The sequence below is a fragment of the Apostichopus japonicus genome, chromosome 9, assembly GCF_037975245.1.
Source record: "Apostichopus japonicus isolate 1M-3 chromosome 9, ASM3797524v1, whole genome shotgun sequence".
NCBI classification, from domain to species: domain Eukaryota; kingdom Metazoa; phylum Echinodermata; class Holothuroidea; order Aspidochirotida; family Stichopodidae; genus Apostichopus; species Apostichopus japonicus.
In genome coordinates this window covers 11,145,353-11,172,969 of record NC_092569.1, presented here as the reverse complement: position 1 = coordinate 11,172,969, position 27,617 = coordinate 11,145,353, and the positions used below count along the sequence as shown (strand labels likewise).

Genomic DNA, 27,617 nt, shown 5'->3' with positions numbered 1-27,617 from the left:
AATTTTGAACTAAATGGATATGAAGACCAGTATTGTGAACAGGATTTGGGTGTAACATAATCCTCACGTAGCTTTACCTACGACAATGTACCCTCTCTCTTCCACCCTCTACCTCATTACTAAACCCAACCCAAAGCCCTGTAACCTTAAACACCCTATTCGCTTACCTTAAACATACCCCTAACCCTAGCTCTTATCGTTTACCATCATCAATTCATATTACCTGTCGAATGTGTCTTCTATAGACCATACCCTTGATTGTTGGTGCTTTTCAGAATTAAGAGATCTATTCCATTTACATTTAGATCTAAGCGCAACCCAGACCCACCAACGCGAAAAACCAAGTGTACGTTCTATCTCTCCTGAATTACAAATCAACATATATGTAAGATTTTGACATTGAAATAGGATACTGTATATTAACACGTATGATGACTTTCTGTTTGTTCTCGTGATGTGAATTTCACATAAACACTGGCTGGTAGGTATAAGAAAAGATTGCCAACAACCTAAAACTGTGGCGCTTATTACTGAATACACTTTATCAGTAGATTAAATTACATTACAACTCTCATCCTGCAAGACTATTAAACATCCAATCTTCAAAATTCACTCAATGAAAGAACGAAAAGACAGATCTGTGTGTATTTCTACTACGTGGATAAGTGTAATTGTGTTACTGAAGTATATCATAATCCAATATGCAAAATGACGCGACGGCCAATATGTTATGTGCTTACATTTACACGTTTTATTTTACTTATCAGTGGGTAAACTTGGTTAATAAGAGATATTGTCAAGACACTCCTGCAGAAGAGAGTAACAACAGACCACTGATAAAGCTGCGAACGAGATATTCATTTGTTTTCTAACATCTTTTTATCACCACAGCTTTTGTCTCTCTTTTACAAAAAAAAATGTCATATGTCATACAAAAGTAGATATTTGTAAAAACGACAGCCTATTCTATCACACACGCTCTGTGTAACTGTGAACATATATACCCAAGTAAAATCACGACTGATATAGTAGTGTATGTAAATAAATAAAAAGAGCAACCATTTTGTAAGGTCCAGTAAACTTTCTCAAATTCGAAGATGATCTAAACGAACTTCACAAGATTATTAAACTTTACAAGAGATAAATTATTTTTGCTTTGATTATATATTGTCATATCGGACTTGGAAGCAATCCAGGAAGCATTTCCCGACAATGTCTTAATTTCACCAACACTTCGTTTATTGAATGCGGATTCTGTCGCGTTGTAGAAGTTTTTTTTTTTGGTACACTAGATCACTTAGAGCAGTGGTGGGGAACCACTTTTTGAATAAATGAGCCAGATATAAGGAGTAAAATGTTGACTGGGCCACACCTTACCAACGACATGCTGTTGATTTCATATATTTCATTCCGAGTACTTTCAAGCAATAGGTGTGTGCGTGTACTAAATCTGTATTCACAAAAACATGATGTCAATACAGCACAGTTGACAATTAATGGGGATAATAGGCATTCATTAGTGCGGATAAAGTTAAGCAACTAGCTCGTTTTTGTGATGATGCAAATTAGCAAGGGCGGCGGAAGCACTTTTAATCGGGGGGGGGGGCACCGACATCAAAGGGCACTTTGCAGAAATTCGATTGGACTGATGTAGCCTTATATTTAGTACCCTTTATAACTCCTATTGTATTATCTTATTTGCATATACACATCACTCCATCAACGCCCCCCCCCCCCTCCTCAAGGAAAATATGCATACTAGCACTGCAATATCCAATGTGCAAATTGGGAAACAAGAAACAAGTTTTCTATTGAGACAAAATGAGGTGAAATCATGCTAGTTGCTAATGTAGGAATATGCCGAATTAGAGTTTATTTCTTGTTAATATCTCAAAAAAAATTTTCCATTCGAAATAGCTTTGAGTTTGACCCACATAAATTCATTTAAAGTCAGGGGCGTAGCCGGGATTTGCAAAACTGTGTGCATGACTATCTGAGCGGAGCGGCACCATCGGTTGGCGCGGAGCGTACAAGAAAATTTTTGGTTTTACAAACCCCTCAGATGGCCGGAAACGTCCCTTCCCGAGTGTTCATTCTGGTTCCCTGGCCTCTTGCTAACTGAGACACCTCAATTTTTATGTAGAAAAAGGGCACATTTTTAACCCTGAGGAAAAGTGGGGGGCACGTGCCCCCTGTGCCCCCCCGGTTCCGCCGCCCTTGCAAATTAGATTAATTTTGTTCTTTTTCTTGAGACATCTCACGGGCCGCAAAGTAATCATTGGCGGGCCGCATGTAGCCCGAGGGCCGTAGGTTGCCCTCCCCTGACTTAGAGGATTACGGACGCGTTCGCCATTCATAGCACTATTATTATTAATTATTATAAAACTTGAAGATTCTTAGTCAAGGAAGCCCGAAGATTGGGTCAATTATTCTAAACCACTTCATTCACCAAAGAACTAGAGTATTCATAAGTTACACTGCAAATGCATCAGGTGGTCGTATAACTAGTTAATGGGCCCAACCTGTTTATGACACCATAGTCTGCAGCTGTGTAAGTCATATAGTTTAGCAGACGATTATCTCCAGTACTTGGTTTGATCATGTTCAAAGTGAGAGAGAACATATCCCGCTCCATACTTCTTTTTACACCACATGGGAATGTATTATCATTTATACACACAAAAGGTAAGGTTTCAAAGAAAGTACCTGTATATATTGCCCTACCGGTTAAGAGTCGGTTAAGAGTGTACGCATCATTCACACTTGAAGAAGAAATAACTATTACATACGGAAGATTTTAAGTTCTTCTTGTGATCTAAATTGACTTTATCGGTTGAAATGGTTCTTTGTAAAACACTCAGTTCAAATTTAATTGGCCCTAAGAAGGCAAATACAACTAGCAATTCGACATACAATAGAGATTCAGATGACAAATATAAGATATCGAAAATGCTCAAGATATTGAATTTATTTGCCCAGAACTGTCATGGTAAATACAACGATATAGACTACATTGATTCAACACATTTCCTTCTTCAATAGTTTGTAAAATACAGCCAGACAGAAGACACTCTCATTTGTACATTTATTGTGTTCAAGTCACCAGAAGCAATTCAAGCAATATAGCTTTTATATGTCCATGAGTTACTATTTTCACATTAATTACTCTACCTACCCAAAATAGATTAAAATATATTTTAGAAGACAATCATTACAAATTTACTGTTTCTACCTACTTCATTAATATAATAATAAGATTTCCCCCACGACCGACGTTTATGTAACCCCATGAACCATTGTCAATAAAAGCCTATAAATACACACCGCACAATTTTATCATACGCATATCCGTGTTGAAAAATCTACCGATGTGGATAAGTGACATTTATCACCGAAGTCCAAATGTTGAAGGGTATGTTATCAGTATAATATGACAAATAACACAATTGGCAACATTGGTTATGTCCAGCTGCATGGCCAGTCTCCTCTACTGTAGGCTGCATGTTACTTTAAGTGGTTCAGTATTTTGTAGCTTCACCTTAGAGGAAATCATTATCACCGTTTACATCAGAAGAGAGCAGGTCACCGAACACTCCAATTCTCTCCATTATCAAGATGATCAGAAAATTGTTAAAAGTTTTTGAAGTTTTTCTTTTCCTTTGGACAACAGGCTGTCTCTTTCCACAACGGGTGGTAAGTTTTAGAACTTTGATATTTTGATACTTTGTTTTTACCTCTCCCATTATTTAATTCAATTAGCTTGACTTGTTATTTAGCTGCAGTTAGTATTAAAGCTTCAGTCACCATGATAGAGTATACCAATTTATGTAAGTAACTTTTCCCCTTTCCAGCAGTAAAAAGTGATGTTGTTGTATTTCTAATTAAAACTTCTTAGGTTTTAAAAGTTCTCATTATTAATCTCTACACTGGAAAATAATTTGAGCAAACTTATTCTGGCCCATACTTTTTATTTTAAATGCAATATTACCTTAAGTTCGTAGAAAACTATGAAAACTAGAAAAAAATACAAGTAATTAATTAAATTTATCAACAGTCCATTATCATTTTAAGGCAAACATGTCTTTCATATTAGATTTATATTTCATTGACTCCTTTATATCAAAGTCAAAAACTTTCATTTTATAGAAATTAGTAGTTAATATTCTCCACAACCTTGTCTAAGAATCAATATCAAATGTAAAAGATAGTGAGTTTCAAAGATTTGGACATTAATGTTAGTTTTTTGGCATAACTGAACACAACAAAACTAATTTTCCTCCCGAGTGTAAATTCCAAAATATCATTAAAGCATCGCCTTGAATTAAGTAGTGTATTTTAACAACTCCAAACAAGATTTTTATTAATTGAATATTATTACATATAAAGAGCGATTGACATATAGTCAAACAAGAACTTGATTTTATAATTGAAATATAGTAGTTTCCAAAATTTATGAAAATGAAGTAAAAATCTATTTAAAGTGAAAATTGATCCTAACTGTGCCAGTTTAAATGCCTCAAAATAACGGATAAAAGGATAAGCTCCCATGAAATAGTATTAATGAAATATTCATCGATTCATTCAAATTTGAGATACGTTTGTAAAACAAAACTTTCTTTTATGGTATATTCTGCCGTTTAAGCTAACAATAGAACAAAAAGTCGGAAAAATTCAAACGAGATCAACGTAGTTTTGCATTTTCAAGTGTTTTTTATTAGAATTTTAACAGAGCATTTATTTTCCTCGTTACCAAATATAATACGTGTGGCGTTTTTATTCAAGTTGTTTCAAGTTTACAAAACTGACTTTCAATAAATCGCGTTTTATCTCCAAACTGTAAAACACACTATTCGAAAATAATTTTGCCGTCATGTTTAGGCTTAACTGAAAATTCATTTCAAGCATATTAAAAAGAGAATAAAAAGTTTATAGGAAATTGCCTAACTAATTATTTGAAAATAGCAAGCTGTTGCATCCCCCGCTAAATTAGTGGTATTCACACAAACTTGTTTAAATGTTTTATTTAATATTATTTACGATCGTGGCACTTAGCAAAATAATCACATGTTAAATTATATCACTGGCTCAAGCTGTAATCTCTATTCTACAAAATTTAATTAGTAAACGCTTTAAGCCATTTAATTTTAGTAACAGCATTCATTTCTAAATAATATGCCAATGATCGAAAGCTATCACATCTCATCATCTTAATATTGTGTTTCTTACCTCTTGCTTCACTTTCAAAATTTTCGAAACATCGGAATCTTAGATCCAAATTAAATTAGTAACGTTTACCTAGATCGGATAGTTAAAGTATTATGTACCTGCGTCAATTAATTAATGAAATATGCTGCCTTTTAAGATTACAATTGAAAACAAGTCTGAAAGTCAAACTAGGAACAACGTATCTTTGCATTTACAATATTTGGTTTTAGAATATTATCAAAGCATTTTATTTCTGTGTTAACAAATTTTATATGTGTAGCATCTTTATTATCATTTTTTTTTTCAAGTTTACAAAACGGACTTTTATTAAATCGTGTTATATCTCCAAACTGTACTTTGCGACTCTCTTTCTAAATTTGTTTTTTTAAACATTAAATCGTATCATAACCTTTTTGGCGCAACAACGTAGTCGATGAAAGTAATTTTGCCGTCATGTTTAGCGCTAGCTCAAAATTTATTTCAAGCATATTTAAAAGAGGATACAAAAATGTAAAGTTTATAGAAAAGCCTGTAACAAGTTATTTGAAAATAGCAAGCTATTGCATCCCACCGTATACATTAATGTAATTTACACAACGTTTTCTAAATGTTTTATTTAATATAATTTCCGATCGTGGAGCTTAGGAAAACAAATCATATGTTAAATTATATCACTGACTCAAACTGTAATCTCTTTTCTACATAAATTTAATTAGTATACGCTTTGAGCCATGTAATTTTAGTAACAACTTCCAGTTGTAAATAATATGCCAATGATCAAAAGCTATCACATATCATCATCTAAAAATTGTCTTTCTTTCCTATTTCTTCACTTTCAAAATTTACGAAACAATGGAACCTTTAGAGCCAAATCAAATTAGTGACGTTGTACATAAACCTGCAAGTTTACGTAAGATATACCTGTGTCAGGCTCTGAAATTTCCAATTTTTCTATATCAGAATAAAAAGTTTATTTGATCTCTGTTTCTTTAAATCTAAATTTAATTGAAAGCAGTTTCATGTTTTAAAAAAAAGTTAAGCAATCCAATTTCGATATCCATTCTGGAACCCTGGATTAAGGATTTGGGAGGATATGATTCATACAGAACATACACTTTTTCTTAACTCTTTTTGTTTTGTTTTGTTATAAAAATGTGAATCTAATCTCTATTAGCTGGGATCAATACTTTAGGTAAAAGTAATATTTAATGGTTAGAGGAAGAAACAATCAAGTCGCAAACAACATTTTGTAAGGACTAGAAAATTATGCCGAAAATATACGGCATCTATCATATTCGTGCATTGTCCAAAATAGTGACAAATATTCTAATGGGGTTTTGTCTGATCATTTTCAACTTTTATTGAACAATTATTATGAATAGTATCGCTCTGTAAAGATATGACGCGTTAATGATAACAATGTTGCTGAAACATGTAACGTTAAATGATAAATTGAGAAAACCATCAGCATTTTCTCTTCATTGCTATTTTATAAGACGTCAGCGTTTTTTTAGTAGTAAAAAAAAATCGACAAATGCGGTTTGCCTTTAGTCATATGACATACACCGTCTCCAGTATATAACTTTTAATTTGTCTTAAACTTTAATTATTTTAATCATTGTTGAATTGGAATTTCAAATGACGCAGTTCTTTCCGACCAAAATATAGTCTTGTGTTACCAAATAATTTATCGATTCAGAACTGTATTTGCTGTGTATCGTTTAGAAGGGCATGATAACGAATCAACGTGTTATATAATATAAGTTTATTTAAACCTTTCAATAGGTCGAAATACTAAATAAGCAAATTCTGTTTCACATATCATGTTTTCTTGCCTAGGAGCTGACCCTGTAGTTACTGTTGTACCAGTATCAATAAGTTTTATTTAAATTCAAATTTATTGAGATTTTGCTGTAAGGTCGTAAGGAATTTTCTGAGATATAACTGTAAGGAGCTTTCCGATGCCAGAAATTGTGGAGCTAACTTCAAGGACAAAAATATTTGACACTATCTAAGTAATAACCCTTTTCCATATTTTGGTATGCTTCTTTTTTAATCATGAAATAAATTCAATTCAATAAGTTTTCGCACTGCAGGAAATCGGTCGATGCTCATTTCATAGAACACATGTTAGAACACATCATTTTTTTTTTTACTTTATGCTATTGTTGGAAATGTCTGCTTGCACCGTATAACACTAAATCAAAATATCTGGTAGAATTTCGCACAGTCATTTTCCGACGTACGAGTTTTTTTTTCTAATCGATCTTTTACAGAGTGAAATCATTCACAAGTTTGGAACAGAATCGGGATATTATAATAGTAAATTATAACTCAAAATTAAAGTCCCTCCCCCCACCATGAAAGCAGAGATTTTGTTTACAATGTATTTTACACCTCGTTACACAGAAAATTATCACCCAATTTTTAACAAGTCTCTGTTACAAAAATCTGCATCTGAAAATACAGCTGATAGCTGTGTATGTTTTGCTATATAATTAAACAAAATTGTAGTACCGTACTTTGGTATTAATTCATTGGTACTTATTTTATAAACATTATATAAATTTTGTTTTCATAAAATAAAGTCTTCTTTACTTTCGGGCATAGTGTATATGTTTGGTAAATGTTAAATTTACACTATTGCTGATAAAGTCTGCTTGAAACGTGTGGAAAATATCTTAGAAGCATCTGTTCCAATTTATTTCAATATTTCCTTACTGTAAATTTTTGCAAACTAAGATCTTATAGAATGACAAAACTCACTAGTTTGGAGCAAAATCAGGATATTCCCATCCAATCAGTGTTTACCAGGAAGGTATAATAATTATTTGTTCAAGAATTAGATTTTCCCGTTTGATTAGTTAACAGCGTTTGAATCATCAACAAAAAGGGAACAAATTCTTAACTTCTTTGTCATGGTGACATCCTTGTTAGTGTAATTCTCAGATACAAAAGAAAAAAAAAACAGTAAATGACAGGATGTAGGATTCTCCCCGTCTCCCAGAAAATAATACTTCTTTTAATCTTTCTTGAAAAACATTTCTACCGCGGAAATGATGATGACTGTGTATCTTCAAATTGTTAACAAAATTTTATTTTAAATTAATACAGCTGAATATTTATTGGGAAAGAGATGAGAGTGTGTTTCTAGACCATGGTGGTTTAGTGACTAAATTGTGTCTCTAAGGCCATGGAGGTTTTGTTACTAAAGTCTGTCTCTAGGCAGTGGTGGTTATGTAACTAACTTGTGTCTGTAGGCCTTGGTGAAGCTAAAATATTTTTCTAAGTAGTTGTAGTTTGGTGACTAAGGTGATGAGAGCACGGGGGGCCACATACATCGAATATTATATACAAAATTGTCAACCCATTTCGCAACATGTTTGCTAATTTAGGGTTCTCGTTGTAATATTGATGTTATCTTAAACGTACTCTACGCAGCCGCCTGGTTCGCTTCTGATGAAGAATGTTACTTCGAAGAGCTCTTATTACAAATGCTCCAAGATACAGTAATATTTAGTTGCTCACAGCTTAATAACTTGTGTGCCTTTCTTTATCTAATTGCGACTGCCACTTCAAAAAACACGATTTTTGAGAAATCATTTGTCTTTTAAAAAAACAAGGAAATCTTGTCATTGACTATTCTTCCTTTAAATTAAAAATATTGTTTTTCGTGACTTTATCATTACTGCCAATGCAAGTATTGTGATTTTGTTGTCACAACTTCCCCAGAGTGATTTTCGTGGCGCAATATGTTTGTTATATTTGTGCCAACCAGGAAATTATTGCTAAATGATACTTCGTTTATGTTAAAGAGGCATATATATATATCAAAGTACTAGATAAAATATCTACGTTAGAGTAATTGCCTTTTCTTAAACTTGTTCGTCTAATGGCTTTGTAACGCTTTTCAACATAAATATGCGAAGTTGTGAATTCATTTGTTTATTTTACAAAACGTAACTTATATCTAGGTTTATAAGGGTGATAGTAGTGTCGTTATATCGTCATTCGTTTCAAATGATATATTCTCCGTTAAGATTGTATATTTGATATCAACAAACAAGCTTCAAAATTGGAGGTTAAAGGAATAAGCATTTGTTAAACGAGTTTACAATTCGAAACAATAGCCTGATTAATTACATTGTTGCACTGCGAACTAGAAAGTTCCAACTCGTTCCATCAACCTACTCACCTCCCAGATTGTTTTCGCATGTAGCAATAAGTGGCGAGATAGGCACGACGGTATTGTCACCGAGCCAGCCCCACCCCTCCCATGCACACACACACATTTACCACACCCTGCACTGCAGCATATCAGTCATTTAAAATACTGAGTAAAGTATACATCACCTTAGTTACACCTGAATACGTAAATTTGCCAATTAACTATATTTTGTATTAATTTCCATTTAACAGGATGCTCTACAGACAATCAATGACAACACTGGTGACACTAGTGTAGGTAAGTGAACTTGGCAGGCCTCTAATCTTATGTAAATGAGTCATCAAAATATGACGTCATGATTTAGTAACATAAAAATTTTACGAATATGTGGATTAACGTTATAATTATGATGCTATTTCCTAATCAGTGGTTATTAAACGGTCAGTGATAATAGTTTAAGTAAGTTAACTTTGCAGTCCTTTAATGTTATGTAAGTGAAGTCTTCAGGTAAGACGTCATGATTAAATATCATTAGAATTGTTTGAATACATAGGTTTATGTTATATTTATGATCTTACTTCCTTAGCAATCGTTATTAACATTCAGTGATCATTTATTGTGAATGTTTTAGACAAATATACTTTTCGTTTTCGTTCGATTTCGAAAGATTTGTGTCCTTCAAATGATAAGTTGGATATCAGCTAGAACAGGCAATACAGCGTGCTAAATACATTAATATTAAAATACGTTAATATTTAGATTCATCGCATGCTAGTTAGACATAACAATTACATTTTATTTAAACTTCACTGTTTATCAACTCTCAAAAGCAAACCAATTTACTTTCTTGGACGTACTAGGTTCGTCGTTTTTCTTCTACCAACAATCGAATTACCCGAGAGATTGCAGAGAAGTCCAGGAGCAATGTTCATCTCATAACTCTACTGGTGTCTTCATGATCAAACCAGATGGTTATCTAGAACCGTTTGAGGTTTACTGTGATAACGCAGACAGTTCTGGTGGATGGACGGTAGGTCTCTACAGTCGATTTACTTTTACATGTTTCTTTCTCTCTTATTCTGTTTCTCTTTCCCTCCCCCTTTTAATTTACCAATTTTTCCGGGTGATACCACAATAGGTAGATGCGCATACATAATACACAGCATGCATATCCTGATATAAAGCATTAAAGACTATCTTTGGCAAAAGAATGATTTCTAGTGACGTATATTCACAATACACACATCAATTACTTTGATATCATTTCCTAAATCATTTACACTGTTAGGTAATACAACGTCGCATTGACGGTTCCATCGACTTCAGTCGTGACTGGGACAGCTACAAGTCTGGCTTCGGCTTTTTATCTCAGGAATTCTGGCTCGGTAATGAGAGGCTTTCTTACTTGACCAATCAAAGGAAGTATCAATTGGTAATTGAGATGACGTCATCACATGGTTCCTTAATCCGTGTTTCTTACGATAACTTCCGCATTAGTGATGAATTCAGCAACTTCAAGTTGTTCAGTCTTGGAAATTTTTCTGGAAGAACAGGTAAGTTATATCAACATTTCTGCTTAATATCCTTACTATTTGTTCCCCTTAGCCCAGTTATCGGGTCAGATGACCTTTAGTTCACCACAATAGGCAGCTTGGACCTCATATAGCCGTATCATGCGCGGATCCAGAAACCTGTGATGACCCCCACCCCCACCCCCTCCCCTTCAACGCAAACACAAACAACTGTAGTTATTGGCATATTCTTAAGTAAAAGTCTAATATTAGACATAATTTATAGCCTAAATCGGCAATCTAAAGTCGAAACTTTTTTCTGGGAGAGCGACCGCAGATTCCTCTACATGGGAATCAGCTTTAACGACCCATGTGCCACACTGCCTTACTGTTTACTTCGTGGATCTGCCCATGTTTACCCAATCATCAGTGTTACTTGTACCTTCCATTTGCTATTTGTATTACTATTATGTGAAACAGTAACTTAAGGAAATTAGTTCTTCATTTTTAGGCTGACAACTAATGGATTCAGTTTTGTCAGGTAAACAGTTGCCACGTATGTTAAGAGCTTATCTAAGAACAATAACAATATATGATGATATCGCTAGAGATCATTTACACCTGGCCATGTGTTTGTTTTTCTGATGGAGTATGTTGTAATATTGGCATTTGATACAAGTTTCACAGCATGTTCATTGCAGTTAAAATACACAACGAAGTTTACATCATCAATATGTTTCAATTTTACCGACATATTTATTCCCGCAGACGTTATAACACTTTGTCCCTACAACATGGTCTATAGAAACTGCAGTAACTCCTGTCAGCGGACTTGTGGTGCTCCAGAAGTGTGTCAGGATGGGGTCTGTAATGATGCCGAAGCCTGTGTTTGTTCCGATGGATACTTCATGAAGGGATCAGACTGTGTACCTCAAGAACAGTGTGGATGTTACGAATCAGAGGGACAAACAGTTATTCCAGTAAGTTGTTTGTTTTTCATTTGATTTGTAAACTTTTAGGCAGTCAAATCTGGAGCTATATGTCAAAGAATATTCACTATGACAGTTTCCAACAACTATTCTGCAAACAACAGCATTGTTTAAGCTTTCTCCATATAACCAGTCAGTCACTGAAAATATTATCTTTTATAATGAATTCAATATAAGTTCAATCAAATTCCAATATATGAATTATTTTTGAGTCCATTCAACTAAGCAGTTATAGGAATACCTGCCAAATTATAGTTTACTCCGCGTAGGGAATTTTAGTCCTTACAAAGGGACATTACAATACAGAACAGTATTTACCATGGATGATAAGAAAAACAACATCAGGGTTAAATATAATCTGTAAACATTAAAGTAAAGAATAATTTTGTGTTTCAGGAAGGTGGCTCTTACGTGAACCCTGGATGTACAAGAAAAGGTGTTTGTACCAACGGGCAGATCACATGGGATGAAGAATATGCATGCCATCCTAAAGATTGTCAGGAAATTTACGAGGATGGATCCGTGGATAACGATATATACAGAATCAAACCAACTGGGTGGACCGGCGAGGCATTTGAGGTTTACTGCAACATGACTGACGGAGGAGGATGGACGGTAAGTCATTCCATTGATCATAACCGCATTGATCACACTTAATCGGTAATACACTGTATTAAACTACACTTTAGATATTGAACCACGATGAACACACAATACTACACTACATTGTTCTTTAACAAACACAATCAATACCCTAGCTGCACGTAAGAAAATACAATGCATTACATTGCACTACAAAGCACTGTTGTGCACAAAAGTACAAGAGTCATAGAATATACCTTCTGGTCGATTGTAGTAGAATAGACAAACAAAATCACAAACCAGTGTAGTGACCGTTATTGATACAAGGCTATAAATAAAAATGGATATTCGTTCTTAATGAATTCACTTTAAACCACAGTTACCATATATCAAAATAACCCTGTTCCATTCTACATAGAATATTAAACGACGAGTAAAATATGCAAATACAATATATTCTTATAGTGAACAAATACTGAACTGTATTTTCCTTCAGGAAAATATCCACACTGAAGCCATTACTATGTATCTGCTCTCTCACGATTTAAAGATCCCTTTCAAGCGAATTGTCATTTTGTCATACTCTCATTACAGGCTAATATCTGCAGTAGAACGAACGATCTACGTAATGGAAATAAATTAAATAAAAATGTTTTAAAGAGGTTTTCCTTTATCAGTTCCTTCAAATTCGTTTAAGTCTACGATTTTCAACTCTAATGTTTCTAAGAATGTTGACAATTTAGTTAATCGCTTGCTATATTTGATCATGACAAAAGTATTCCTCTTATTCACACTTTTAAACAAAGGTTTTTCAGCGTCGTGTGGATGGAACCGAGGATTTCTACCTCGGATGGGACAGCTACAAAGAAGGTTTTGGAGAATTAGACCACGAGTTTTGGCTTGGAAATGATAAGCTTTCTAACTTGACCAATCAAAAGAGATATGAAATAAGGATCGATCTGGTGAACAGAGATGGTACTCCATACTATGCCAAGTTTGACAACTTCCGGATTAATGACGAAAGCGACAAATATCGGTTATCTCAACTTGGAACCTACAGTGGAACAGCGGGTTTGTTACAATTTAGTTGGTTACATACACATCATTTAGATATTTGAACAATTCTAAAACTATAAATGCTTCTACGGTCTGTCCGTAGTTAAATGTTCTTTATTATGTGTTATCTTGGGAATATCATATTATAAGGTTTCCTACATATATTTGACCGAAGACTTACATAAATAAATGATTTGCAGTGATAATGCAATAATATATTAACACGATGACGAGTGGATGGATTGATTTATCCGTATTTCTCTTCTTGAGATTTGTATCCTTCCTTTCATAAATAAGTAAAACAAAGACACTAATAAGATTACCTAATCCATTAAACATCAACAGCAAAGTGAATCATTCTCATACCATGTTCTTGTCCAATTTCAGACCTGCACATAGTCACCTATGTAATACACTAACCAATGCACCCACGTCCACGCAACAGTCATGCACTATGTATACAATACTTTTTCGAATATACAATTGCACAAAATTAAAATTAGCATCATTTAACTGTATCAGAAGGGCAAAACCAAGTTTCAGGCCACAATGTTTGTTTTTGAGTCATTTACTTGCAACAATGATGCCGTATCAGTTAACATTACTTTACTGCGGTTTATTTCATTGAAAACAGTATGAACGCTTTTGATACACCTTATTATACGTCATGTTTTGTATTTTATATTATATTATATTTTTGTTCTTAGATATTACAGCACAAGTGATTCAGCATTACCGAAATATGATTTTGGTATAAAATTAAAAATACCTTATTGAAAGAAACTAAGAATAATAAAAGATAACATTTAATTTGCCATAAGTGGAATAATGAACCATAAACGTTAATTCATTAATGAAACTCTTAATAAATTAATATCTCATTTCAAGCGAATCAATATGTTTATCTTTCCGTGGCATTACATAGAATTTTCATATATCTGTTATTTGTTCTTCTTTGCAGACACTCGTAGCAACCCTGATGGTTATGCTCTTCGTTATCACCTCAACTACCAATTCAGTACCAAGGACAGTGACAACGATGTTGATGGACGCCACTGTGCGGTCACTTATCACGGTGCCTGGTGGTACAGGTCTTGTTATTATTCCAACCTCAATGGAGACTACCACGCCAGCCGAGGTAGTTATAGCAGTCTTTATTGGTATTACTTACCCGGCAGCTATTACAATATCAAATATTCAGAAATGAAGATTCGTCCCTTTTAGCCGTGAATACGAGAGATTTCTTGACAAAACTGCGAATTGTAGTTGATCAGATCGAGCTAGTTTTCCTGTTCCTCAGCAAGTATATAGATGTCATCTGACTGAAAATATGGATAGAGAAGTCCCGTGACTGATAGTGAAGAAAGCACATCAACGTCACATTTAAGTACAGGAAAACAATGAATATACTCCAGTGAGGACGCTAATAGATATCAAGATATATCAACGCAACGTACCCTAGTAATGGACATGATTCTCGTTCTATTATCAATGTTTGCTCATACATAAGACATTTAACGTTGAATATTCCAAACAATAAAATGAAATTGAAACCTTGGGAAAATTAAACACTTCTTTCCTCATATTTACTATTTTATTTATTTCAATTGTTAATTACACTGGATGATGGATCAAGCCCGGTATGACCTAAAAATATAAAAAAACGAACATAGTATCCGTATGGATTTAGCACCCACCCAACCCACCCGACCCTCCCCTCACCCACCGACACTACCACTCAACAACTTGATTTAAATATTGTGTTCTTCGAAACATCGTGTGGCAATTTATATCACAAACTTTTATATGTCGCAGTTGTAATAGCACACGCTTTTGAGTGACAATGGACTAAATACTGACAGTAAAAATTGTTACTCTCCTGGTGTCATCCTGGAAAGTTTAAATCGTTGATTTCAGAAAATACGGAACAGTAGAAGTGTTGTTTTAATATTAAGACTTCTTTGTTAATATTATGTTGCAATTTCCACACTATGATTATTTGTATTAACAGTTTTCAACTTAAAAAAAACAAATCAACATTGTGCTGCAAAGGAATTATTTATCAAATGTTGTCAATTTAGTAATTATTTCAACAATGTACAGCAAAATCACACATTGATTAATTTAATTTCATGAACCTAGTCAACTGAAACTTTTGCAACGTAATAATTCATTAAGTTTGCATCAGATTGTAAACAATTTAATTTGCTTTATTCTGTTGAAGCAAGACTAAGAGTTTCACTCATCTTCAAGCGTTATACAATGAAGTATAACAACGATGCCAATCTTAAACAGAAAAATAAGCTGTTTTTCCAATAAGGAAACTGTCTGTGCGTTACAATACGCAACGTCTACTTCTTTCAATATATTTACATCAAATTACCGTCCGAATCTCACACAGCTAAAACGAGAATGAATCGATTCTCTCTGAACATTCCATTAGACCTGCTGGTAACGTTAACATTGACCATTGTGACACGTCCCCTAGATATGCGTCGTGCCGTGGTGTACTCATTTTGCGACCCAAATAAAGATGTGATTATTTACTGGCCTATGAAGGAAATCCAAGAAAAATTCGTTTCCGAGTACCGTTTATGCCTAATTAAGGACAAACATGTTTTAAACTTAATTGTTTAAATCTCTCTTCTTTAAAAACGAAGGAATGAGAAGAAGGAAAGTAGGGGATGAGGTAGGGGGAGAGACAGAAACGAAGAGGGATGGGAGGGTTGAACCACCCAAGGCAATGATAACGGGGCATCAACAAGAATAATAACTCAGTTTAGAGCTTGTAACTTGCGAAAATGATAGACATCACTTTTTCTCAATGACATATAATTTTGCAGTAAGCTTCGTGTTGCAATTCAACATCGACTCTTTGAAAAAGATGATTTTTTCATTCAATGTGTAAGTCTCCCAAGGGAAGGTTATAATGACGTCAGCAAGGGTTTGGGCAAGGGCTTTCCTAACAGTTACGTTACCATGGGTTACAGATGTTGTCAGGATACATTTCAATGTTATGACGTGTACGTCAATGAAGGCAGGCAAGGTAACAAACGTATTGCTCATCAAAGGGTTCGTAGATGGTGACCATTAACAGCGAAAGAAATAGACGAGACAGCGTCCATCCAAATGAGAATGGTGAACCAGAGAAAACAAGAAGAACCCTTGGCAAGACGTTTTAGCTAAACCCATCTTGTATAGTGTCATTACTTATTATTCCCTTAATCGAACTTGGGTAACTTTGAATACTTAAGCAACGGAACAGGCTCCCAACATGAGGACAATAAATTAATTTTTACATACTTTGTTTTATGGGGTTTTCTTTAAGTCTTCGATTTCCTTTTCCATTATGTCTCTTGCATATAATATCCACACAGGTATTTCAGAGTCGGGTTGATGGGGCTGTGAACTTTTACCGCAATTGGAATGAGTATAAGCATGGGTTCGGTTTCTTACAAAGAGAGTTATGGCTCGGAAACGACAACATTGCTTACATTACAAACCAAGGAGATTGTGAGCTCCGGATTGATTTAGTAAACAGGAATGAAAACGATTACTTTGCAAAGTATGACATTTCAGGATTTCAGATGAGGAAAGTAATTATCGATTGGTCAATCTCGGAGAGTACCAACCTGAAAGTACAGCTAGCAAGTTAATATATAATTGAATAAAATAACAAAGATTGTTAGGTTTATATCAAATTAATATCATATAGATAATTACCTTCTGCCATAGCCACTGTGCCTTCTCTCGCAGTCAAGTGATGTACGCAATCAAGGGGTAACTCAATAGAGTGACAAATAAAGAAGAAAAAACGGAACTTTTTTTGTTCAACGTGCTCTATGATATCACACTTGCTTGTTTCACGTTTCAGTTTGGTAAACATGTGACAATTTCAATCAGCTATTTGCAAAACGGTTAGTAAGAATTGTTTGGAAGTGTCATCAATTTCTTAACATTAAATTCCTCTTTTAAGAACCAAAAAATGATTTCTCGTTGTTAGAACTTTTCTTATAATCGATTGATATTCAAATCATTTCACGTAACTTTTGAATGCATTTAGGAACTCAACGCAAATTAATCATAGAGCGCATGTATGAAAACTAATAATAATAGTCACTCCTCGGCAGTAGGTCAAACATTCTTGCAATTACTCGGATATACTCTTACTTGTGTAGAAAAAAAAGTTAAATATTGATGCAAGTCAAATACAATCTTTATGTCATGATATGATCCTGACAAATTTGACAATTTCATAGGTGAGATGAAAATGTAGCCTATACATTCTCTGAAGTAAGGGCCTAATAAGTTTACTATTGTTTGAGTGAAATTTCATGTACTAAACCTGGTGGCAATGAACATTTTGTCTACAACAGAAACATATCTTTTATGACCTTCGACCGTACCAATGATATTGGTGGGTGTGCAAACATTCACTTTTGTGGCTGGTGGTATGACAACTGCGAATATACTAATCTCAAGGTGAAACGTATTGAAAATAAATGAGGTTTAGGTAGAAGAAACATGTGAATGTGGATTATGGACACGATGTGTCTCAAGGTGCACATGAGGAGGGCTGGAGGAAGTGGAAAGGGTGGTGGAAAGGGAAGCTTGGGCTGGAGGTTGGTTGAATAATTCATATCTTTGTGTTGAGAAAATGAGGTTGAATGGGGCGAAATTACTACGTATAGGGCGAACCGTGTCAAGTTGATTCCATGTTATGAAGTGTGGAAGGTTGAAGTATCCCCCAAATGTAGTGACAGTTTCCATATTGTTGTCTGTGGGTCTGTGCCACAAGAAACTGTCTTGAAAGTTGTGTTGTTTTCACCTTCATATTTTCTTCGGTACTACAACCAGACTGGTAGAGTTTGACAGGTATATGTGTACTTGGTAGTTTGACTAGTTGGGTATTACGATTCTGAGATGTGTAACTTGTAGATTATACACGTGAAGGAAATAGGAGATTTGTAGCCACAGTAACTGTAGAGACGTTTACGCGTAAATAATCTCGAGTAGATTGTACTTTAGTTCATAGCGTTGATTAGTTTATAGCGTTGATTAGTTTATAGCGTTGACGTCACAAAAATAAAGTCCTTCAATACAGTCTTAAGACGATGTGAGCAATGCTTTCAATTGCTTGTATTATCTGTGTTTCTTTGAGGCCCGCTGGTGGTATATTTATGCTTCATATTCCATAATATTCTAACTTTAACGATCACGGTTTCAGCAGGAGCATCTGATACCAAAACAGTCGATGGAGTAATCGTTCCGATGGTTGAATTTAAGAAACGTCGAGTACAGGAACAACAGCAAAACTCGCGCGGTCTAGCTTTTCTACGTAAAATGTAATGTTTATTTTCATTAAGTTCTCCGTACCTTCATTCGCGTGTTTCTTCAATCCTTTGTACATTTAGTCATTCATCCATCCATTTATTGCAATGGATTCGATTACGCGACACCAACTACCTTCCTTATTTTCCCGACGTTTCCTTCCGCGTTCAATCTCAGTCAATACCACATCAATGCAGACATGCTACATATTTAAATGTTCAGTGCCTGTAGTTTCAATTCCAAAGAAAGAGTAGTGAATGTGTTCATATTTAATCAGACTTCCTTTGCTTGTGGACGCATCACTCGTGTGGCAGAATAGAACGTCAAAAATGATGTATCTCGTGATAGTTTTTACCGTCATTATTTTTTCGATACTGGCTGATGACTTCCTATTGATTTGCGATGGACAGATGGTAAGTATTTTATCTAATGATTCATCAACAAGTGAGCATGATTAGTTCTTATTTATCTTGACTATAAACACTGAACTCAATGCCTCTCCGACCTTTGGTATGAACATGATAACATAAAAGCGACGTTTGACATAACGTGTAGAGAAATTTATATCTGTTTAACGTGTTATACCATACGTGTTAACTTGTTAACTAATAAATTGAGGATTGGGGAACTGTGAATTTGTTCTCATGTAACAGTGTCCACGAGCTAACTGCCAACGTTTTCTTTTCATGTCTGTAAATAGGAGAAACCGTTCGTGAATTATGAAATTTTCATCAACATATCTGATACAGAATGAGAGTTGGACCACGTGTGATATATCAAATGTTGAAGTCATAATCACCAAACTAATGTGCTTTCTTAACCACATCAACTACGCGATGTTTAGTATTGTAGCGCACACTAGGTTGTAACTAGCCGAGCTTCTGTGGGTTCGATAGGGCCGCTGTCGTCCACCCTATGTCAGGATCAATGTTGGGCAATTACAAGTTAACACAACCTGAACCAATAAAACACGAACAAATAAATTGAATTTTGTACTACCAATAAATTTAATACAAAGCCACTGCCCACCTTGGGCAGGTGTCTACAAACAAAGTTGTATATTAATTTGAGGTCATCGCAGTGCCCCCCCCCCTACCCCCAATAAGAATGTATCAAGGTGATAAATTAATACTTCACCAATAGAAAAATTACTAATGAAGTTAATGATAGAAAAAAATAAACTGCCCAACCTACACCTTAACCTGTCCCCTATAGTACCAATATTTAATTAATAACATCGCAAATCCACATACATCACAGCTTATAATTTACATAAATATTAATGAGACGTACCGGCGAAGTCCATGGCCAAACGAATAATAACGAGTCTTTAATCTACAATACGTAGGCGCTGCCTCGAGGGAAATTCAACCCGAATCGAAGTCACCCACGAGCCACAAATACAAAAATATTCCGGCAGGGTGAAGCGATAATATCGTCCGACGCAAACACCCTGTCCCCAATCTTTTAATGGGTTTAGAGTAATACTTTTAAGGGATTCCGATAAACGGGGAAATACGCGCACGATATTGTAAGAAAAAGGACTCGGACTTGCTTAAACTATACAAGAAAATTTAACTTACTAAACGAGCTGGCCAACGTTCCGCACTGGGCAGCGGGTAGCACTCCAACCATAACACACTCTTAGAAACCAAAATTGCAGGTGCCCTAACTTAATACAAATACTGACTCGTATATCGGATCTTCGCGTAGCTCGAACATTCCACATAGCTATGAAGGAACCAGACTATTGTCACGAGAGCTGAGCAGCTGAAAGGGAGACGGAAGCAAAGTAATTAAATAGCATGTGAAACTACAGCAATTAACTTTACATATAAGAGATATAAGATAAACAGACACCACGAGAACAATAAACAATACACACAAACAGGACAACTACTCCAGCAGTAATGCCACCTATGTCCGGGCGTCACATCACCCCACTCTATTGAGTAGGAATCACCCTCGAGACTACAACAGAAACTTCCAAAAGTTAGGTAGTTCCCAATGAAATGCCCCAAACACACAAACACCGGGCGTCACAGTACCTCTGCTATGGAATTGATGAATTCATTCTGAATTTGAGGACTTAAATAGCCGACATTCTGTAGAGCTGTTGCTAGATGTTTTGGGAAGGAATAGTCTTACTTGGCCAATAGTTTTGATTTCAAAAACATTAACATCTTGTGACGATTTTTCAAAGCTGGAATGGGCAGTATGCAATCCCCGAGCACTGTCGATTAATTCATTGTGATCCTGAATGCTAGGTTCTGTTTGACAAGAGTGTTGTAGAGTGTTGTAGTAGCCGACATATATCTTTAAGATTCTCCATCACTTACCTATCACGAGCCCGCCCGCTGTTGCTCTTGGTTGACCAATTTATTTGAAGTCGGTTGTCACCGGAATTAATTATCAGTATACATATCAATGCATTTAGAAAATACTACACTCTTAAGAGCGATGATAAGGATACAGGGAAGTCCCCAGAAGCTGCAGTGTTGTTCTCTCATATTAATTTTTAGGGACAAAAATAAATTTCAGAAAACGGGGTTACACTGAAAGTTATCTTACAGCAAGATATGAGGTATAAAACACCCTAACCCTCACTTGAGTTAGTGTGTAAAATCTCCCTTTTAGAACGGTGTATTGAACCATTCATTTTAGTTTTATTATTGTAAATACTTTGATTATGTAAAAAACAAAAGAAGAAAAGCTGTACTCGTTATCACAACTTTGCCTTTCGAAAAGTTTTGGGACGTGGAATGAAAATAAAAAGATATTTTATAATTACTGCCACATCAGCTTATGCACTGCCATTGGTAATTCATCATAGTATTTAAACAACTTTGCTTTAATTTCTTTACTATTAGACCATTACATCAGAATTGTGTGCCAGCATTATAATAGAGCCAACTGACGAAAAGTATTTTCTTTTACAGTGTTACAAATATACTACGTATTTTTCAATATCTCACGGAAGGAAATGGATTGGCAGTGCAGCACAGAATCAACTTTCATTTATAGTAGCATGTTATTGTTCCTGTTCTTTAGCACGAAGCATATCAATAAAAGCCAGGGTTTCAAGTCATCTTTATCTAGCGACGATACAAACATAGATGCCATAATTCAGGTAGATTTCGGACCATTAGAAGGTCAAGCCTTAATTCATTGTAAACTACTTAGTGGATGTCAGGTTTGAAGAAGAACAAGGGAGAGTAATATACACGAGTATTATGCATTCGACGATTTAAGAATATGTTTTATCTATATATAACTTCTATTCTTTACTAAAGCATATCATGCGTAGTACATTCGATTTCTGAATGCATGTGAGGGAAGGCAGCGTGTTGTTCCTGTCTTCTGCCCCAACTGACGTTTGATCCTACGTTTGTGTCAATATTTAGACCAGGCCCTGGCTGATAAGTCGGACAAACGAGTAATGGCCAAGGGCCCACAGCTTTGCGGCACACTGTCTAGCCAATATATAGCCTTTTAATCATGTTTTTTTTTATTGCCGGGTATGCCGCTGGTGCTAACTGATGAATGGTGTAATGGGTGTGTTTGCCCGGGATCCAGATCACGATTAGTCCGCCCCTGATTATTACTTACAATTTCATAAGTATTTGGCTAATATTGACCTTCGTTGACTTCAATTGACCACGTCAGTTTTGGCGTGTTTTGTTAGTATGCTGCAAACTATGAGCTGATATCCTACATTCGACAAATGTATCGGTCACTTTGTCATTTTGGTAGAACGAAACGGCACATTTTTGAACATTTGAACTTTAACATTGACGCATGACGTCATAAATGACTGATGCCATGCATAACATACATACCCGGACACAAAATCAAATTTTATGTTTGGATGTCCATTGACCTTACGAGCTTCGGGGCGTTAGTGGCACTATTTTGTGCATACCTAGGTACATAGGCATTCGTTAGACCATGGGCAGTGTTGATCCCTCCAGTTTGAAGTTCGATTCGAAGTATGATTCGATTAGAATTCGAACAAAGACAGACAATGGCTTAATTGAGAGATTTGACTAAGACTACAAATGGATGGATGATTAAAATGAGAGACAATTCCTGAAAGATTTGTATGTTTTTAGTAAATTAAATGCGATAAGCAAGTATTCACTCGCCTTTCCTACAAAAAAAAATACATCACTATTTTACCAGACACTAAACCAATCAACATTATATGATAATCAGGTAAAATACGTTTACGGGACTTCGCGCCGGATTCAAACCAGTGATTGCAGGGAGCGGGAAGGGTAGCATGCAGTAATCAGGCAGGTTTCTTTCCCTTTTATCAGATCTCATATGAAGACATGGTAATATTTATGTCGATATTGGATTTGTCCGGTATATCAAGATCCTTGGATGGTTTAAGGGATGTAAAATTGACATGAAACAAAATTGACACTAAGGATGTTCATCCCGTGCCATTTGTTGTACTTTCTTTACTATTCCACCGCTTCCATTAATTTATACGCTTCCGTCTTTTCCTTCAAAGATAAACCCAATTCATCATGGCAATTCACGTGTGAGAAGAAGCCCTGAGTGTAAGTTCTCTGCTGGAAGTTGTGTTCAAGTGTAACTATAATTTTACTCAATGAATATCATAAGAAATTAAGGTTATTCATTATATTTCAATTAAGTTACAATAATATTCAGACCAATGACAATAGTAGAAACCAAATAAGCAGATTTTTAGGAGCATTTCACTTGTTAGGGATGCATGTCCAACCGAGGAGTATACTTTATTAGCGGTCGACTTTGCTGGCAAACTCAGAATTGTTAAAGTGAGGATACAATATGTAAAGCGCATTTTACTGACCAAGGTTGCCATTTCCTCTCTTGATAAAGGAATACATAATTCGGGCTTGTATAACATAACAATTTGATATCTTCTGACAAGATAGTATGATAGGGCAATCAGCAACATCTTTGATTGAACCGTTCCTGCTATATTTGAATAATGCTTTAGGTAACGCGTGTTTATACTATCAAGAACCACAATATCCAAGAGATTGCGAAGATGTTTACAACAATCGTTGCGAATTTCAAACTCAAGAATCTGGAGTTTACATGATTCAGCCTGATGATGCACCAGAACCTTTCAACGTGTTTTGTAACAATTCAGTTGATGGCGGTAAATGGACGGTGAGTAGGCTGTAAAATTATAACGACTCAGTTCATCTTTGCATACTATCAACTTGAAGAGTAATTGTTCTATTGACTCTTAATCTGTAACCCAACGTCTCTTCATGTATGTGCGCGCGTGTGTTTGTATTTAAATAAATATATATATATATGTATATATATATATATATATATATATATATATATATATATATATATATATATATATATATGTATATATATATATATATATATATATATATATATATATATATATTTATATATATATATATATATTTATATGTATATGTATATATATATATATATATATAGTTATATATATATATATATATATATATATATATAGTTATATATATATATAGTTATATAGTTATATAAAGTTACCTTGGATGTGTCTTCTTTATACACAAATATCCCTAACGAAGAGGGCATTTCGGCCTGCACAAAAGCATTCAAACCGAAACGTGGCAAAACCCCCACGAAGAAAGAATTGGCCGAATTAATGCAACTTATCTTGACCAACAATAATCTGGTATTTGGCAACAAACACTACCTCCAAATTCATGGCACCGCAATAGGTACCAAAATGGCATCGTCTTTTGCCAACATCTTTATGGGAAACCTCGAGAAAGAATGTTTATCTCGATAAAACTTGAAACCACACACGTGGTTACGTTACATTGACGATATCTTTATGATATGGACCCATGGTGAGGCAAATCTAAAACTCTTCATTGATGACATAAACTCGTTTCATCACACTATCAAATTCACTGCTGATTTTTCTGGACTTGGCGTTCACTTTCTGGACACCACCATGATCCTACAAAATGGTTCACTCAAAACAGACTTGTTCAATAAACCCACGAACAAGCACAACTACCTCTTACCAAGCAGTTGCCATCCACGTCACTGTACCAGAAATATTCCGTACAGTCAAGCGTTGCGCATTCGACGCATTTGCTCCTCTGAAGTCGATTTTGATTCACGCACTAAAGAACTGTCACAACACCTCCTAAACAGACAGTATTTTCGGGGTACTATTGAAAATGCCATCAAAAAGGGCTAAAAGCAAACCCCGTACCGAAACATTGACGTACAAAACTCGTCAAACCAGTTCCAAAAGGGTACCATTGGTTACTGAATTCCACCCTGGTCTCCCACCACTGGCTAATATCATTCAGAAGAATTTTCACCTACTTCAAGGCACCGAACGCCTGAAATCAGTATTCCCAGAATTACCTGTCATCGCTTTTAAAAGACCCAGCAACCTACAGGATATCTTAGTTCGGGCATCCTTTCGGGATGACACCCCATTAGGGGAAAGCAAAACAGACACTACAGAATCATCGCCCTGTACACAAAATTGCAAAACGTGCTTACTTGTCGATTCGACCGGGGTCTTTCAGAGCAACCAAACCAAACGCACGTTCCAAATTCGGCACAAAATTAACTGCCTATCCAAAAATGTCATTTACCTCATCTACTGCAATATTTGTAACTTACAATACATTGGAGAGTCAAAAAACACTCTTAGAATGAGAATGACACAACATAGATCGGCGATCAAAACAAAAAAGATCCACCAACCTGTTGCAAATCACTTCAATCTCCAAAATCATTCAATTGAGAATTTGCGTGTTATTGCCATTGACCAGAACGATTCTTGGACAGATAAATCTAGGAAAGCGAAAGAAAATTTCTGGGAACTAAACCTAAAGACCACGGCACCATTCGGTTTAAACATCAGAAACGATTTGCCGTCCCAAATAAACCAAAACAATTCCTTTACAATTACGACGGAATCGGATTAAAATAATACGACGCGGATTAAAATAATCCGAATTTCTAAAACTTCTGCTCAATTCAGCAGAAATCAGTAAGTCGCTTTGCCCTTACAACCATGCCGACATCTCCTCTATAAAACAGTTTCAATTCCTGCTACTCCTTGTCACTTTCGGTGATCATGCACTGAAGAAGAGCTAGTTTTGCTCGAAAGCTCTGCAAAAACCAAACATTGGCTGTTTTACTTCCAATCACTTACCTAATTCAATTATCTCACTCGAGATCCAGCCTTTCTCTAAATGCAGCATAGTTGTTTAACAGTTTTTCCGTTATTCCTATATATATATACATATATATATATCAAATTTAATAAAATAGTTATAAAAAGATACAGGAATTTGATACTTACAAACATATATAATACAATCGCATCAGTGGTAAAATATTTAAGAACAACATTTAAGTGCTGACCACTCCTGGATGCCATTACATGCCATTTTTGCGCAAGATGTTCATCAAAGTGGAAAAACTGCCTTAATCGGACTTTATTTTTACATACTTTGATATATGGGTTTTTTCTTTAAGTCTTCGATTTCCTTTTCATAACGTCCCTTACAATTCCCCTACAGGTATTTCAGCGTCGTGTTGATGGCGCTGTGGACTTTTACCGCAATTGGAATGAGTATAAGCATGGATTCGGTTTCCTACAAAGAGAATTCTGGCTCGGAAACGACAACATTGCTTACATAACAAACCAAGGAGATTATGAGCTCCGGATTGATTTAGTTAACACGAATGGAAACGATTACTTTGCAAAGTATGACCTTTTCAGGATTTCAGATGAGGAAACTAATTATCGAATGGTTAATCTTGGAGAGTACCAACCTGAAAGTACAGCTAGTAAGTTATATAGATTTTTCTTTCAATGTGCTCTATGATATCAAACCTGCTTGTTTCATATTTCATTTTGGTAATAATGTACTAACTTCAATCAGATATACGCAAGACTGTAATTGAAGTGTCATCAATGTATTTACATAAAATTGCTCGTTTAAAAGCCACAAATGACCTCTTTTTGTAAGAACTTTTTCTAAACTTGATTGACATTCGAATAATTTTAATGGACTATATGAAAGCGCTTAATACTAGTAATTCATCTGCAGGCGATGAAACATTCCTTCAATTGCTCTGATAACATTACCTGTGTTGCAGAAAAGTTAAATGCCGATGCAAGTCAAATTACTTCTTTAGGTCATATGTAAATGTAATTGTACCTTTTGAAGTAAGGGCTAATATGTTAACCATTGTTTTTGTGAAATCCCAGGTACCAATCCTGGTGGCAATCAACATTTTGTCTACCACAGAAACTTATCTTTTACGACCTTCGACCGTACCAATGATATTGGTGGATGTGAAAACCGTCACTTTGGTGGCTGGTGGTATAAAAACTGCGAATATACCAATCTCAATGGGTTGTACTTCGGCTGTGATGGATGCTACCAGAGTATCGAATGGAGAAGCCTTCCTGGAGGTTGCTGCAATATCAGGTTTACCGAAATGAAGCTTCGCCGAATCTCCCCTTGAGTAACTATTTTAGTATGGCTTACCTGACAGTAGGGATACTGGTGGAACATACTTCCTCGCAAATCCCCACTGTCGGTTATTGAAATATTTTAACAGTGTTTTTTTTCAACTAATTAACTAACTATGTGCTTGTTACGCATATAATTTGCTTCATTTAATTAGCTAATGCAGTCGGCAACCCAGTTGTAACAACCAGACCTGCTTTTTGTTGTTGTAATGAAACAAGTGTGAATAACT

General features: G+C 35.3%; 2 protein-coding genes across 2 annotated transcripts; both read left to right on the top strand.

The window, feature by feature from the left end:
- Window positions 1-3,534: 3,534 nt before the first annotated feature.
- LOC139974535 (uncharacterized) lies at window positions 3,535-15,080 on the top strand. Its single transcript, XM_071981746.1, has 8 exons — window positions 3,535-3,693; window positions 9,625-9,670; window positions 10,234-10,403; window positions 10,662-10,926; window positions 11,653-11,864; window positions 12,270-12,488; window positions 13,262-13,526; window positions 14,473-15,080. Exons 1-8 carry the CDS (start codon window positions 3,616-3,618, stop codon window positions 14,733-14,735), a joined length of 1,518 nt encoding a protein of 505 aa, XP_071837847.1. The 5' UTR covers window positions 3,535-3,615; the 3' UTR covers window positions 14,736-15,080.
- A 3,998-nt stretch (window positions 15,081-19,078) lies between these two features.
- On the top strand, window positions 19,079-27,486 carry LOC139974529 (fibrinogen-like protein A). The gene is made up of 5 exons (XM_071981741.1): window positions 19,079-19,255; window positions 23,362-23,410; window positions 23,836-24,011; window positions 26,426-26,696; window positions 27,121-27,486. Exons 1-5 carry the CDS (start codon window positions 19,100-19,102, stop codon window positions 27,378-27,380), a joined length of 912 nt encoding a protein of 303 aa, XP_071837842.1. The 5' UTR covers window positions 19,079-19,099; the 3' UTR covers window positions 27,381-27,486.
- Window positions 27,487-27,617: the final 131 nt, after the last annotated feature.

Coding starts and splice junctions, on each gene's coding strand:
- LOC139974535 (XM_071981746.1), top strand. CDS start 3,616: ATGATCAGAAAATTGTTAAAAGTTTTTGAAGTTTTTCTTTTCCTTTGG. Junction 9,671..10,233: donor CACTGGTGACACTAGTGTAG/GTAAGTGAACTT, acceptor TGGACGTACTAG/GTTCGTCGTTTTTCTTCTAC. Junction 12,489..13,261: donor CTGACGGAGGAGGATGGACG/GTAAGTCATTCC, acceptor TTTTAAACAAAG/GTTTTTCAGCGTCGTGTGGA.
- LOC139974529 (XM_071981741.1), top strand. CDS start 19,100: ATGTGTTCATATTTAATCAGACTTCCTTTGCTTGTGGACGCATCACTC. Junction 19,256..23,361: donor TGATTTGCGATGGACAGATG/GTAAGTATTTTA, acceptor TTTCCTTCAAAG/ATAAACCCAATTCATCATGG. Junction 24,012..26,425: donor TTGATGGCGGTAAATGGACG/GTGAGTAGGCTG, acceptor ATTCCCCTACAG/GTATTTCAGCGTCGTGTTGA.